The 12,330-nt window shown below is 38.3% G+C and overlaps 1 protein-coding gene across 1 annotated transcript in view; it reads right to left on the bottom strand.

Moving 5' to 3' along the window:
• Positions 1-12,330, bottom strand: part of PROS1 (protein S) — a 95,145-nt gene that overhangs the window by 43,094 nt on the left and 39,721 nt on the right. Inside the window, exon 8 of the mRNA XM_056135465.1 lies at positions 6,513-6,634. Within this exon, the coding sequence (XP_055991440.1) occupies positions 6,513-6,634 (122 nt within the window). The remainder of the gene's footprint in view (positions 1-6,512; positions 6,635-12,330) is intronic.

The following is a 12,330-nucleotide window of genomic DNA, read 5'->3' as shown; positions in this document are numbered from 1 at the left end:
AGGCAGGTCTTCAACTGAACTGATGGAATTCACCAACATTATAGAGGAAATTAGTTTTACTCAAAATATGTTAATTATATTATTTATAAGGATCATATAAGTAAGTGATCATTGATATAAAGAGAGGAGTTCAGCAGGGCAATACCATTTAACTGAAACTCTTCAGTGCCACCCTCAAGAACGTCATGCGATGACTGGAATGGGAAGGAATGGGAGTGAAGAAAGAGGGTTGGCAACTACACCACCTCTGCTTTGATGATGACATTGTTCTAATAACACCAAACATTAGCCAAGCAGCACAAATGCTGGACGACTTCGACCGTGAGTGTGGAAAGGTCGGACTACAGCTGAATCTTACGAAGACAATGTTTATGAGAAACAGCCTCGTTCCTGACGCCCCATTCACTCTCAATGGAACGACCATCTCCGAATGCAACAGCTACGTGTACCTAGGTCAAGAAGTCAACATGACAAATGACCTGGCACCCGAGCTGCGCAGGAGGAAGAGAGCAGCTCGGAACACCTTCAAGAGCATCGAAGAAATAGCTAAGAGGACGAAGAACCTCCAGCTCCGGGCACATCTCTTTGATTCCACTGTTCTTCCTGCATTAACATATGGCTCAGAGACCTGGGCCCTACGCCAACAGGATGAAAACACTATTCGGGTCTCCCAAAGAGGAATCAAAAGAGCTTTGCTTGAAGTATCATGCTTCACTCAAGTGAGAGAAAGAATCCGGAGTTCTGACCTCTGTCTACGATCAATAATCAGGGACGCTGTCTCCTTTGCCAAGGCGTCAAAAATCAGATGGGCTGGGCACGTAATGAGATTTGGAGTCAACCGCTGAACTAGAGCTCATTCCCGTGGATTCCACGGGACATGAAAAGATCGCATGGTCACCTACCTACGAGACAGACAGACTTCTTCATAAAGACCCTGAATGAATAGTTTGAGGCTCTCCATGTTCCTGGAGCGAGCAGACGCCACTGGGCTACATTAGCACATGACAGGGATGAATGGAGACGTTACTGACGCCCGCTCAAGCAAATCAATGAGCAATGGGATATCAAGTGATCAAGGGATCATATCAAAAATACCTTATGGAAATTTTCAAAATTTGACCAAATATCTAGTTCAGTCACTTTGACACACAAAATTAACCATACAAGAGGCTGAAGTGATAGCACAGAGGGTAGGGTGTTTGCCTTGCATGTGGCCAACCCGGGTTCAATTACCAGCATCCCATATGGTCTCCCAAGCAGTGCTAGGAGTAATTCCTGAGTGCAGAACCAGGAGTAACCCCTGTGCTTCGCCGGGTGTGACCCAGAAAGAAAAGAAAATTTAGCCGCACAAATGTGTTCAACTATAACTAAAGGCCAAATCCAACATGAAAAAACTTAACAGTTTTCTGAAGCTTTTTAAAAATTAACTACATTTTAAAAGCTCAGGTCAATCAGATTGTGATTTAAAAAAAACTGTAAGAAACATTAAATGACCTAAAGTGATTTTTTGAGGTTTTTAATGCTTAATTTTTAAGAGCTAGAGTGATATTGGCATATTGGGCAGGGGATTTGCCTTGCATGCGGCAATCCCTGATTTGATCCTTTGTACCCCATATGGTACCCCAAGCACACCAGAAGTAATCCCTGAGTACAGAGCCAGGAGTAAATCCTGAGCACCGTCAAGAGTGGCCCAAATGCCCCTTCCCTAGTGTTGGCCCCCCAATGCCAACAAACACACAAATTCAGATTCTGCAGATTGAATCCAGAGTCTTGCATATGCAAGCTAGAGTTACACAAAGAACTACTGTCCCAATCTTAAAGGGACTGAACTTTTTAACAATCGGTGGCAAAGCACTTAGTGTATTTAGTGGCTCAAAAGGAGCAACTTTCCGAGTTTTTAGCCCAAATTTCTTTTGTCATGAACAACTTTTTAATCTGATCTAATTCCATTTGTGTTTTTGTTGTTGTTATGACTGTCTTTGTCAATAGACTTAAATCTTTTAAGATACCTCTGAAGTTCAAATATTGAGGGTTCTATTTCTGCCTCCCTGGATTTTATAGATTTGGGGGGAATCATGAGGTTTTTTTCAACACAATTTAAATTAGCATTTGTGAAAGGTGTGAGTTATGAAGCCAGTGTCGTTATATCCCTCCCTTCCTTCTTTCTTTCCGAATGACTACCCAATTTTATCAATACCATTTGTTAAAGACTTTTTTCACCCCTTTTTTTCTCGCTCCTTTATATTAACTGTCCATAAAAATTAGGGCTCACCTTGGTATTCCATATACCATAAATAACTGGGGGAGGGCTGCAATAACTTTTTATAAGGCCTCGGGTGAGAGTAATTTAAGCAGTGTTAATTCTTTTAATCTATGAACATGGGTCATTGTTCTACTTCCTGGCATCCTCTTATATTTTTTTACAATGGTGACTTACAGTTTTTAATGTACAAGTCTTTCACATCCCTTGTTAAGTTGATTTCGAGGGAAGTGAAGCATTTGCATACTATTTAAAATGGGATTCCTTCCTTCCTCCCTCCTTCCCTCCCTCCTTCCCTCCCTCCCTCCTTCCCTCCTTCCTCCCTTCCTTCCTCCCTTCCTAATTTGCTAATACCAGTTCTGGGACTGAAGTTTCACACCAAGATCTGGATGGGTGGTGGGCTGATTCCTGGTGTATCTGCTCTCTGCTGTGGCCTCTGGAATGACACCTCCCTCAGGAGTGGCTGCTGATCACTGTAGCATCTGTACTGGGTCACCAGTTCTGCGAACCTTTCTGTCATGGAAGGTGCACACACAAAATCGAGCCTCTGTGGGGCCTTTGTGCTCAAAGTCCTCCATCTTAGGCTGGCACCTATGTCTGGGTCTGACATGCCTACACTGACAAGTTTTCTTCAGCTCCGAGTGGCTACAGCTACAAAGTTTTCATACTGTACACCAGCTGGGAGCCTACGGTTATGGGCCAAGGCTGTGACCACTTAAGAGTGGTGCCAAAGTTGGGACCCATTCAGTAGGGTCAAGACTGAAACTGAGCTGTGTGGAATTAACCTCCAGAATGGCTTTCCTGGATGCGACTGCTGTAGCCACAAATGCTTTGTTGAACTTGACAAACCCCAGTGCCCTTTACTGACTCAGCAAGTTTGGATACAAAACTGAGTTCTGTGGAGAACCTTTGCACTCAGTATTCCAGCATGAACTTATCCAGAGGGCTGGTGGCACATCAGCTCCGTGAAGAAGCCTTTTGAGACAGAGCTGAGTTGGTAACCCTGTTGGACCAGGTTCAGGAATGGCCATGTCGGGCTCAAGGAAACCTAAGCCTGTTCCTTCAGTTCAGGAGTGCCGGTATAAAGCTGGAGGGCTGTACATCCTTTGTGTTCCTGTAAGGGCGAAACTGATGCCATGACAGGTGGCAGAAATCAGCAAAATCAACTAGGCCTCAGGTTCAGTTCCTGGAACTGAAAGAATCTCGGTTTCCCAGCAATGAAACAATGTGTAACTAGCCAACCTCTACCCACCTAGGAAAGTCCCTGGGTTCAATCAATCACTATGTCCCAGTCAAAATGGCCCAGAAATTGCCTTTTGTTAACACTAAAAGAATGAGTAGTATATGAAACCATAAATTGTTAGTGGAACTATTTAACTATTGCCTGACCACTGTTACCCTAGACACTTGCCAAAAACACCTTTGTTTGGTAACTAAGATTTCTTTCTGAAACAATAAGGCATGTACCGCTTATGTAATCAAACCCTATATAAACTGCTTGCTGCCTGAAGTCGGGGTCACCATCAAGAGAATGCTCTGTGGGTGAGATAGCTGACCCCAGTATACTGGAATAAAACTCCTACTGCTTTTGCATTATCAAGTTAGTCTCTCTCTTCATCTCACCGCTTGGGAACCCATAGTCCCGGGCTTAACATTCCGCACCCTCCCACCTCAGATTGGTGTTCTATATTTGATACCAGCTTGTCAGTCTCTTTTCTCCTCCAGTCTCTATTTCTCCTTCTCCCCACTCAGAGGAAGCGCTCCTAAGCTCTGAACATCTGAACCATTCCACATTTCGGTGGTTCCGAGTTGAGCCTCCCTACAGTAATGGGTATATTCCCCAGTGAATTTTCTTTTGTTCAGAGGGGAGGAGAGTGAGGGAAGTGGATTGGGCCACACCTGGTGGTCCTCATGAAACACTCCTGGTTCTGCTCAGGACACACACATGGATGTGCTGGGAGACCGTATGTGCTGCGGGGATCAAATCAGGTCAGCCAGATGCAAAGCAATAGCCTTATCCCTGTATAAGTTCTCTTTCTTTCAGTGAATTTTTAGTACTCCTCCCAAGATATTATGTTTATTTCAGTTTTTTTGCACTTTTTATGATGAAGCACTCATAGAACTGTTCCTTTTAACCTATCTCGGCCACACCCTAAACCCCAACTCTTCATGAGAACCATTTTTATTTGAATTCAGAAATAGATGGCAGACTCAATACACCAGTGAACAGCACCTCTGTTGTTTACTTATCCATCTATTACAAAAATTTTTCTGAGCAGAAAATAAGAAAAGTGTTAAAAAAGTAAAGAAAATTCTGGGAAAGCTGGGTAGGATTAATTATAAATTACCTCTGTCTCCAAGACATTTACCTTCAAAATAATTTAGTGTCAGTAAATTAGATATTTATTTTTTTCTAAGACTAAAGATGAATGTTAAAATAGAAAACTTGTGTGAATTTAGTCAGAAGGATAGTTACAGGATGACCTCCTTCATCTGTGGAATATAAAGTAACATAGTAAAGAAACAAAAAATTCTCAAAAGCATCAAAAACTGAGAACTTGTCTTTAATTTTTTTTTCTTTTTGGGTCACACCCAGTGATGCACAGGGGTTACTCCTGGCTCATGCAACTCAGGAATTACTCCTGGCGGTACTCGGGGGACCATATGGGATGCTGGGAATCAAATCTGGGTCGGCCATGTGCAAGGCAAGCGCCCTGAACTCTGTACTATCACTCCAGCCCTGAGAACTAGTCTTTAAAAGAAGCATATCACTCAGAATGGATAAGAAGGGACAGGATGGCTGAGGTGAGAAGGAATGACGCTGGGAAATAGTGAAGGAAACATTCTGTTGAAGATGTGGTGTTTGTGGGTTTTTGTTCTTTTTTCTTTTCCATGAAACCCTGTCATTATCAATACTGTAGATCATAAGTACTAAAATAAAATTTAAAAATAAATTTAAAGACTTTTCTTAAGTAGATAGGGAACTGGAGAGATAACACAGCGGGTAGTGCGTTTTCTTTGCACGCGGCCGACCCGGGTTCAATTCCCAGCATCCCATATGGTCCCCTGAGCACCACCAGGAGTAACTCCTGAGTGCAGAGCCAAGAGTAACCCCTATGCATCGCCGGATGTAACCCAAAAAGCAAAAAAAAAAAAGACTTTTCTTAAGTAGATAGGAAGTTTGCATACATAGTGACATTTTAATAAGTCCATTTGCATAGTGATATTTTCTAGGTCCATAAAAAACTTCTCATTTCCTCTTATAATTTCAGTAAATATATTTAGAGGTAGTCGGTGTTGTGTAACTACGACAAATACTAAAATACTATGGAACTAATTCACAAAATAAACATTTAATCAGCATGGCATTTTAATTAGGAACTATAAAAATTACTGCTATGCTAACTGGTTTCCTCTACTTATTAAGAAGGTAATGTAATATGGAATGCTACATTTAAGATTTTTGTATACACCATTAAATTGCTATTTAGGTATTTTTAAGTCTGTTTCATGATTTCATAAAATCTCACGTTCACTTGTAAAAAATAAAAGTGATGCAAATATTGAACTAAGGACCACAAACATGTGATCTTTTCTTCGGGAGGAGAGGATCAGCTTCAGATGTAGACCTCTTGATAAAGGAAAAACAAAAACGTATACCCGACATTCCATTTCCGCATCAATTATGAATTAAATCTGAGCAAATAATTATATTTGGGAAATACAGGCACAAACTTGACTCTCTGCAAACTGCAATTTTAATTCAACTAAGACTCTGAGAGATGTTTTCTCCTAAGATTAGTTTGTTGGGGTTTGTTTACTTGAGATAACGTTAGTTTATGACTATTTAATGAGCACTCATGCAAGTACCAAAGGCATGATCAAACTTGTCAGAGTAGAATAAAGAGAGCAGTTACTAGAAAATGTGTTTACTAAAGTTTCTATGGAAGATTTCTTACATCTTAAAGGTACACCTTACAATTTTTAAACCTACAGACTACACAAAGCTGAGTTCTGAACTCTTGATTTCACATGAAGTCTTCTGTTTTTTGTTTTTAACCTAGACATAAAGTACTTTATGTTTATGATTTACAGGGTCACAGTCAATAATTGTGACAATTAGGCTACTTAAATCAAAAGCAGTTTTAGTAAAATATCTGTATTTTCCTGATGAGCATCAAGTATGTGGAAAAAGTACCTGGGTCTCTTACTTTAGAAAAGAGATTGGAAGTTTAGCACTGTGAAGTGTTACCTCACAACTCTTCTGATCTTGAGCAAGTTTGAATCCTTTCTTCCCATCACAAGAACAAGAGTAACTTCCTGGATAATTGACGCATAGTTGAGAACATATGTTCTCTGAGCATTCATCCACATCTGGGATAAAAGAGAACATAAACCTTAATATCCCTAAATGTTCAATCTGATGGAAGTAATAATTAATTTTCATGAGAAAATTTAATAAATAGATCATATAAAAGATATTCCTATGACATCAAATTGCATTTCAATACTTAGCAAGAAATTTAAATGAGCTACAAGTGTTTATTTAAGCTCTATATATGAATGAGATCATTTGCTACTCATCTTTCATTTTCAAATCACTCCACTTAGCATAATACTCTCCAATTCCATCCAACTTGCAGAATTTCATCTTTTCTCTTTGCTGAATAGTATTCGCACGTGTGTGTGTGTGTGTGTGTGTGTGTGTGTGTACACCACAACTTCATCATCTTTATCCACCAATCTATTGTTGAGTATTTGGATGGTTTCCAGATCTTGACAGTAGTAAGTCGTGCTGACATAAACAAAGGTGTGCATATAACTTTTTGAATCAATGTTTTTGTGTCCTTTATGTAGATTCCTACAAATGAAATAGCAGGATCATATGAAAATTCTGTTTTACATGTTTGAGAAGTCTCCAAACTGTTTTCCAGAGATGATGACGCATCAAACAATCACACAAACAGTAAATGAGGGTTTCTTTTTTACATCATTCACTAGCACTTATTGTTTCCAATCTTTCTCACAGAGCCCATTTTCACTGGTGTGAGTTGATGTCTCATTTTCATTTTGGTTTTATTTCCTCAATAATAAGTGATTATGACACATTTTCCATGTGTCTATCAGTCATTGTTATGTTTCCTTTGAGAAAATGTCTATTCATCTTCTCTTCTCATTTTTAATGAGTTGAACTGTCTGTTAAATTGTTAAGCTTGAGAGTGCTTCATGATTTCAGATATTAGTCCATTGCCTGAAGTATGATTTGCAAATATTTTCTCCATCAGTAAGGTGTCTTTTTATTTAAGGTCTCTTTTCTTTTAAAGTGCAGAAACTTTTTCATTTGATGCAGGTCTGTTTCTTTCTGCTTTTGTTTTCTTGTCAATGAGAGACAAGAAAGTCCTGTCATTTACTTTAATGAATTTTATGGAGACACACTAAATATTGGTCTTTAATTCATTCTTATTGATATTTTTGTAGAGCATGACTTGGGTCTAAATTCTATTTTGTGCATATGGCTAACCACTTTTTCATTTGTTGAAGAAGCTCTTCTTGATTCACTTTAAACTGCTCACACATTCGAGTATTTATCTCTGGAATTTCAATTCTGTTCCACTTGTCTGAGAATCTGTCTTTGTTCCAGTACTTACATTTTTTTTTTAATTACAACAGCTTTGCGTACTGGAGAGACAGCACAGCAGGTAAAGCTCTTGCCTTGCATGCAGCCAATCCAAGTTTAATCCTGTCATCCTGTATGGTTCCCTGATTTCACCTGGAGTGATCCCCAAGTACAGGACCATGAGCAAGCCCTGAGCACAGGTGTGTATGGTCCCCAAAACAAAGTAAAAATTAAAATCTGTAAATCTAATGCTTCCCAATTTTTTTCCTCAGGATTTTTTGAATATTGGGGTAGTTTCAAGATTTCATATGAATTATATGCTTTTTTTAAATTTCCTTAAAGAATGCCACAAGAATTTTGATGATTGAGTTGCATCTGTAAAACCACTGTGGGAATTATGGATATTCTGACATTGTTGATCTTATCAATTTGTGAATAAGGAATATGTTCTGGTGTTCTGTGTCTTCTATTTATTTTCAAAGTGAATTTCAATTTTCACTAATATTTCAGCTCTTTTGTTTGACTGACCCCCAAACCCTTTAGTTTTTTTGGCAAATCAAAAATAGTGTAGACAAAAGTCTATGTCCTTCAATTGGTGAAAAAAGGCCACTGACATTTAATTAAATTACTGAAATTAAGTGAATCATAACCATGTTTATCTTGATTCTTAATCTTCATGTAGTCTTCATTGGGCTGGAGCAATAGCACGGTGGTAGGACGTTTGCCTTTTACACGGCTGACCTGGTCGACCCAGGTTCGATTCCTCCGCCCCTCTCAGAGAGCCCCAAGCTACCGAGAGTATCTCGCCCACATGGAAAAGCCTGACAAGCTCCCCGTGACGTATTCGATATACCAAACACAGTAACAAGTCTCACAATGAAGATGTTACTGGGCCCGCTCAAGCAAATCCATGAACAATGGGAGGACAGTGCTAAAAAATAAAAGTCTTCATTAAGACTTTATTTACCATTGATGAAAGTTTCTTCAGTTTATCCTGAACACTGTTTTAGTGTTCATGAACAACTTCAGCTGCTGTTTGTCAGTGAAGTCTGTGCCACTCCTTCAAACTTGAATGATAATCTAAGTGAATAGAGTATTCTTGTTTAAATGCCTAATTCACTTACTGAATTAATATCACACAATTTACTCCTAGCAGTTAGCAAATTTCAAAGAGGTTCTTTCGTAGTGTTTTGTTTTGTTCTTGCTGCTCTTAGGATTCTATTTCTATCTTTGGCTGTAGACATTTTAATTATCATATGGGCTGAAGTGATAGCACAGCAGGTAGGGCGTTTTCCTTGCAGGTGGCTGACCCGGGTTTGATTCCTCCATCCCTCTTTGAGAGCCCGGCAAGCTACCGAGAGTATCCCGCCCACATGGCAGAGCCTGGCAAGCTCCCTGAGGCATATTCATATGCCCAAAACAGTAGCAACAAGTCTCTCTATAGAGACATTACTGGTGCCCACTCGAGCAAATTGTTCAACAGGACAGTGCTACAGAGCTACAGTGCTTGATGACTTTCTGTTTAGGTTGATTCTGTTTGGGACTATTTGGGCTCTCTGGTCCTGAGTATATAGGTTGATCATCAGGTTGGGGAAACTCTACAAAAACTGATTCTACATTTTCTTCTTTCATTACTTCTGGAAATTCTATAATTCAGATATTGTATCTTTGGTGGCTGCTTCATAAATCTCTGATGTTTTCTTTATTTAAATTTTTTTCTTAAATTTAATTTTAATTAAGAAGCCATGATTGGGGCTGGAGCAATAGTATAGCGGGTAGGACATTTGCCTTGCATGCGGCTGACCCAGGTTTGATACACAGCATCCCATATGGATATGGTCCTATGAGCACTGCCAGGAGTAATTACTGGGTGCAAAGCCAGGAGTAACCCCTGTACATCACCGAGTATGACCCAAAAAGCAAAAAAAAAAAGAGGAAGTTAAAAAAAAAAAGAAACCATGATTTACAAAGCTGTTTATAATAGTTTGTAATAGAATTATTTCATGTATACAATATTGGAACACCAATCCCACTACCAGTGACCTCAGAGTCCTGGTCCCTCTCATCCCCTAGACCACACAGTTGGCAAGCATATAACAAATTTATTTTATATTAATTGCTCCAACAAAATTTAAAGAAATGCAGATAGAATGATCAGAAGAAAAATCAACAAAAATAAATTTGCAGTGATTATTTGCTATATAACTTTAATCTTTGTTAATTTAGTAGAGGACAGCCATACACACCATTAGTGAGTACCATTTTAATGCCACATGTTGGGAAGTTTCTCCTGTCCTTTAAAGAAGTTCTTTTAAACCTTCTTGAAAATTTCATTTCAAGACTATTAATTCACTGAGGAACATTTTGCCAATCTGTGAAGTTCTGTATAGCTTCTTCAAATATGAATGATAATCCAGTTGAATAAAGCGTTCTTGGTGAGGTGTTGTTTGTAGAGTTTTTGTACCATATCTATGTTCGTCTGACTTGTCTCATTTGATAGATCTGCCACACATCTTATAGATTTTTCTTTGTATGTAAATTCCTTTTATGATCTTGCCACTTTCAAGAGATTTTTTTCATTTTGAGTATAACTGGTCCTGGAGTTTTCCTCATTGAGTCTATTTTGACTAGCCCTCAGGCCTCTTGGATCTCAGTGCCTGTAAGTCTCAACTCTGGGAAGTTCTTATTGATGATTTCTTTAACTACTGTTTCTTCACATTTGTCTTCCTGTTCTTCAGGGATTCCAACTGATATATTTATTCCTCTGCTTCTGTGAGTCAGTTGCTTGTTATTCCTTCTGTTGTCTTTTTTCAATTCTCCTTCTTTTTCTTTGTTGAAGCTCTCTTGTTTTGTTATCTTCCGTTTAGTTGAATAGCCTAGTGATTGTCACTTTGAATTCTTCATCAGGGAGAACTGAGAACTCTTGAGTATTTGGGGCCTTGACCAAATTTTTGAGGTCACCAATTAATATGGGAGGCTTCCTATGCTTCCTCATTGAGTTTGGTGTGTGGTAGCCTGACTCTCCATTTTGCTCACGGGAGCTAAAGGCATAGGGGTCTGGACTGGTGGGGGGATATGGGCAGGCCTACCAGGTTGCCACACCCTTATCTGGTGTAGAGTTGGGTCTGGGGTTGGTCACCCCAGTAATTTTTACTGGCAACGAAGTATATTTGATGTACAGAAAAGCAATATCAGTTTTGGTGAGTGCAAGAGAAAAAAAGGCATCAAATTCTTCAGAAGGACACGAAAGATATTTAAAGATATTTTGAAAATAGTATTTATTCAAACAAATACACAGCTACAGAAATAGATTTAAGGATCTCAGGGCTTGGGAGAAGAAGTATAGAGTACTTATTGCTTAAATACTTAGAGTTGCTAGTTAGGATTATTAAAAAGTTTTGGAAACAATGGTAATGGCTTTATGATAAAGCGTACACCTAAAATGTTTAAAAAGGGATGATTATTTATTTTGCACAGTAGATTATAACTACTGTTGATTTATTTTATTTTACTCATTTCTGTTTTGGGGGTTACATCAGCTATGCTTAGGGCTTACTCCTGGATCTACCAACAGGGATAACTCCTGGTAATATGGTGCCAGGATCAAACTGTGGTCTTGTATATGTAAGGCAAGCAACCTATCATTATAATCTGTCTCCAGACCTGATATAATTCACTTTATGATACTGAATGCATTTTAAACTTTTTAATTTAAAGGATATATGAGATATCATATACATATATACATGTGACAACTGTGTGTGTGTGTATATATATATAAAAGTAATTAATGATTAAATTTAAAAAAAAACAACCTAGAAGCCTCTTTGGCGCCCATATGTCTGAGATACGTACTTCCTTACTTTAGGGTACATTTCCCCATTTTGGGAAAATGGCCTATACATCCATACTTAGGATATATACTTAGTTTTTTCCACTCAGGAAAAGTTTGTATTCTCTCTTAAACACAGATCTCTTTCTCCACCCTCACATTTCTATAAATTTATTTCAGCAAAGCTATTTTACTTTCCAAAAAATCTGTAACATATTAAAAAAATTATAAGCAGCATGATTGTAATCAAATGAAATAATAACAAATCCAAATGGCTCCCAAGTCCATAGGGATTATTAAATTAATGGTATTTCTCAAATTTGTGGAGCTTCATTAGTTATCACTTGATTATAAGATTTTTTATAAATATTTCATCATAACAGAATAATTATACATATAAAGATCCTATAATGCTAATTATTCTAAATCTGTTCTTAAAATGACCTTTCTTTTCTGTATAACAAATAACATAGTGTTATATGGACAGAAATTTATTAGAAAAACCTTAGGTTTCTAACCACCAACATTATACCACCCCCATGACTTTTATACTATCTATATTTTCCATACTGTCCTTCTCCTTCCAACTTGTAATTCTCTTCTATCTGTGAGTTTTGTTTA

Source organism: Sorex fumeus, unplaced genomic scaffold (assembly GCF_029834395.1).
Source record: "Sorex fumeus unplaced genomic scaffold, SorFum_2.1 ptg000115l, whole genome shotgun sequence".
Lineage (NCBI taxonomy): Eukaryota > Metazoa > Chordata > Mammalia > Eulipotyphla > Soricidae > Sorex > Sorex fumeus.
The sequence above is the reverse complement of the archived record's forward strand: the minus strand, read 5'-3'. Positions and strand labels throughout refer to the sequence as shown.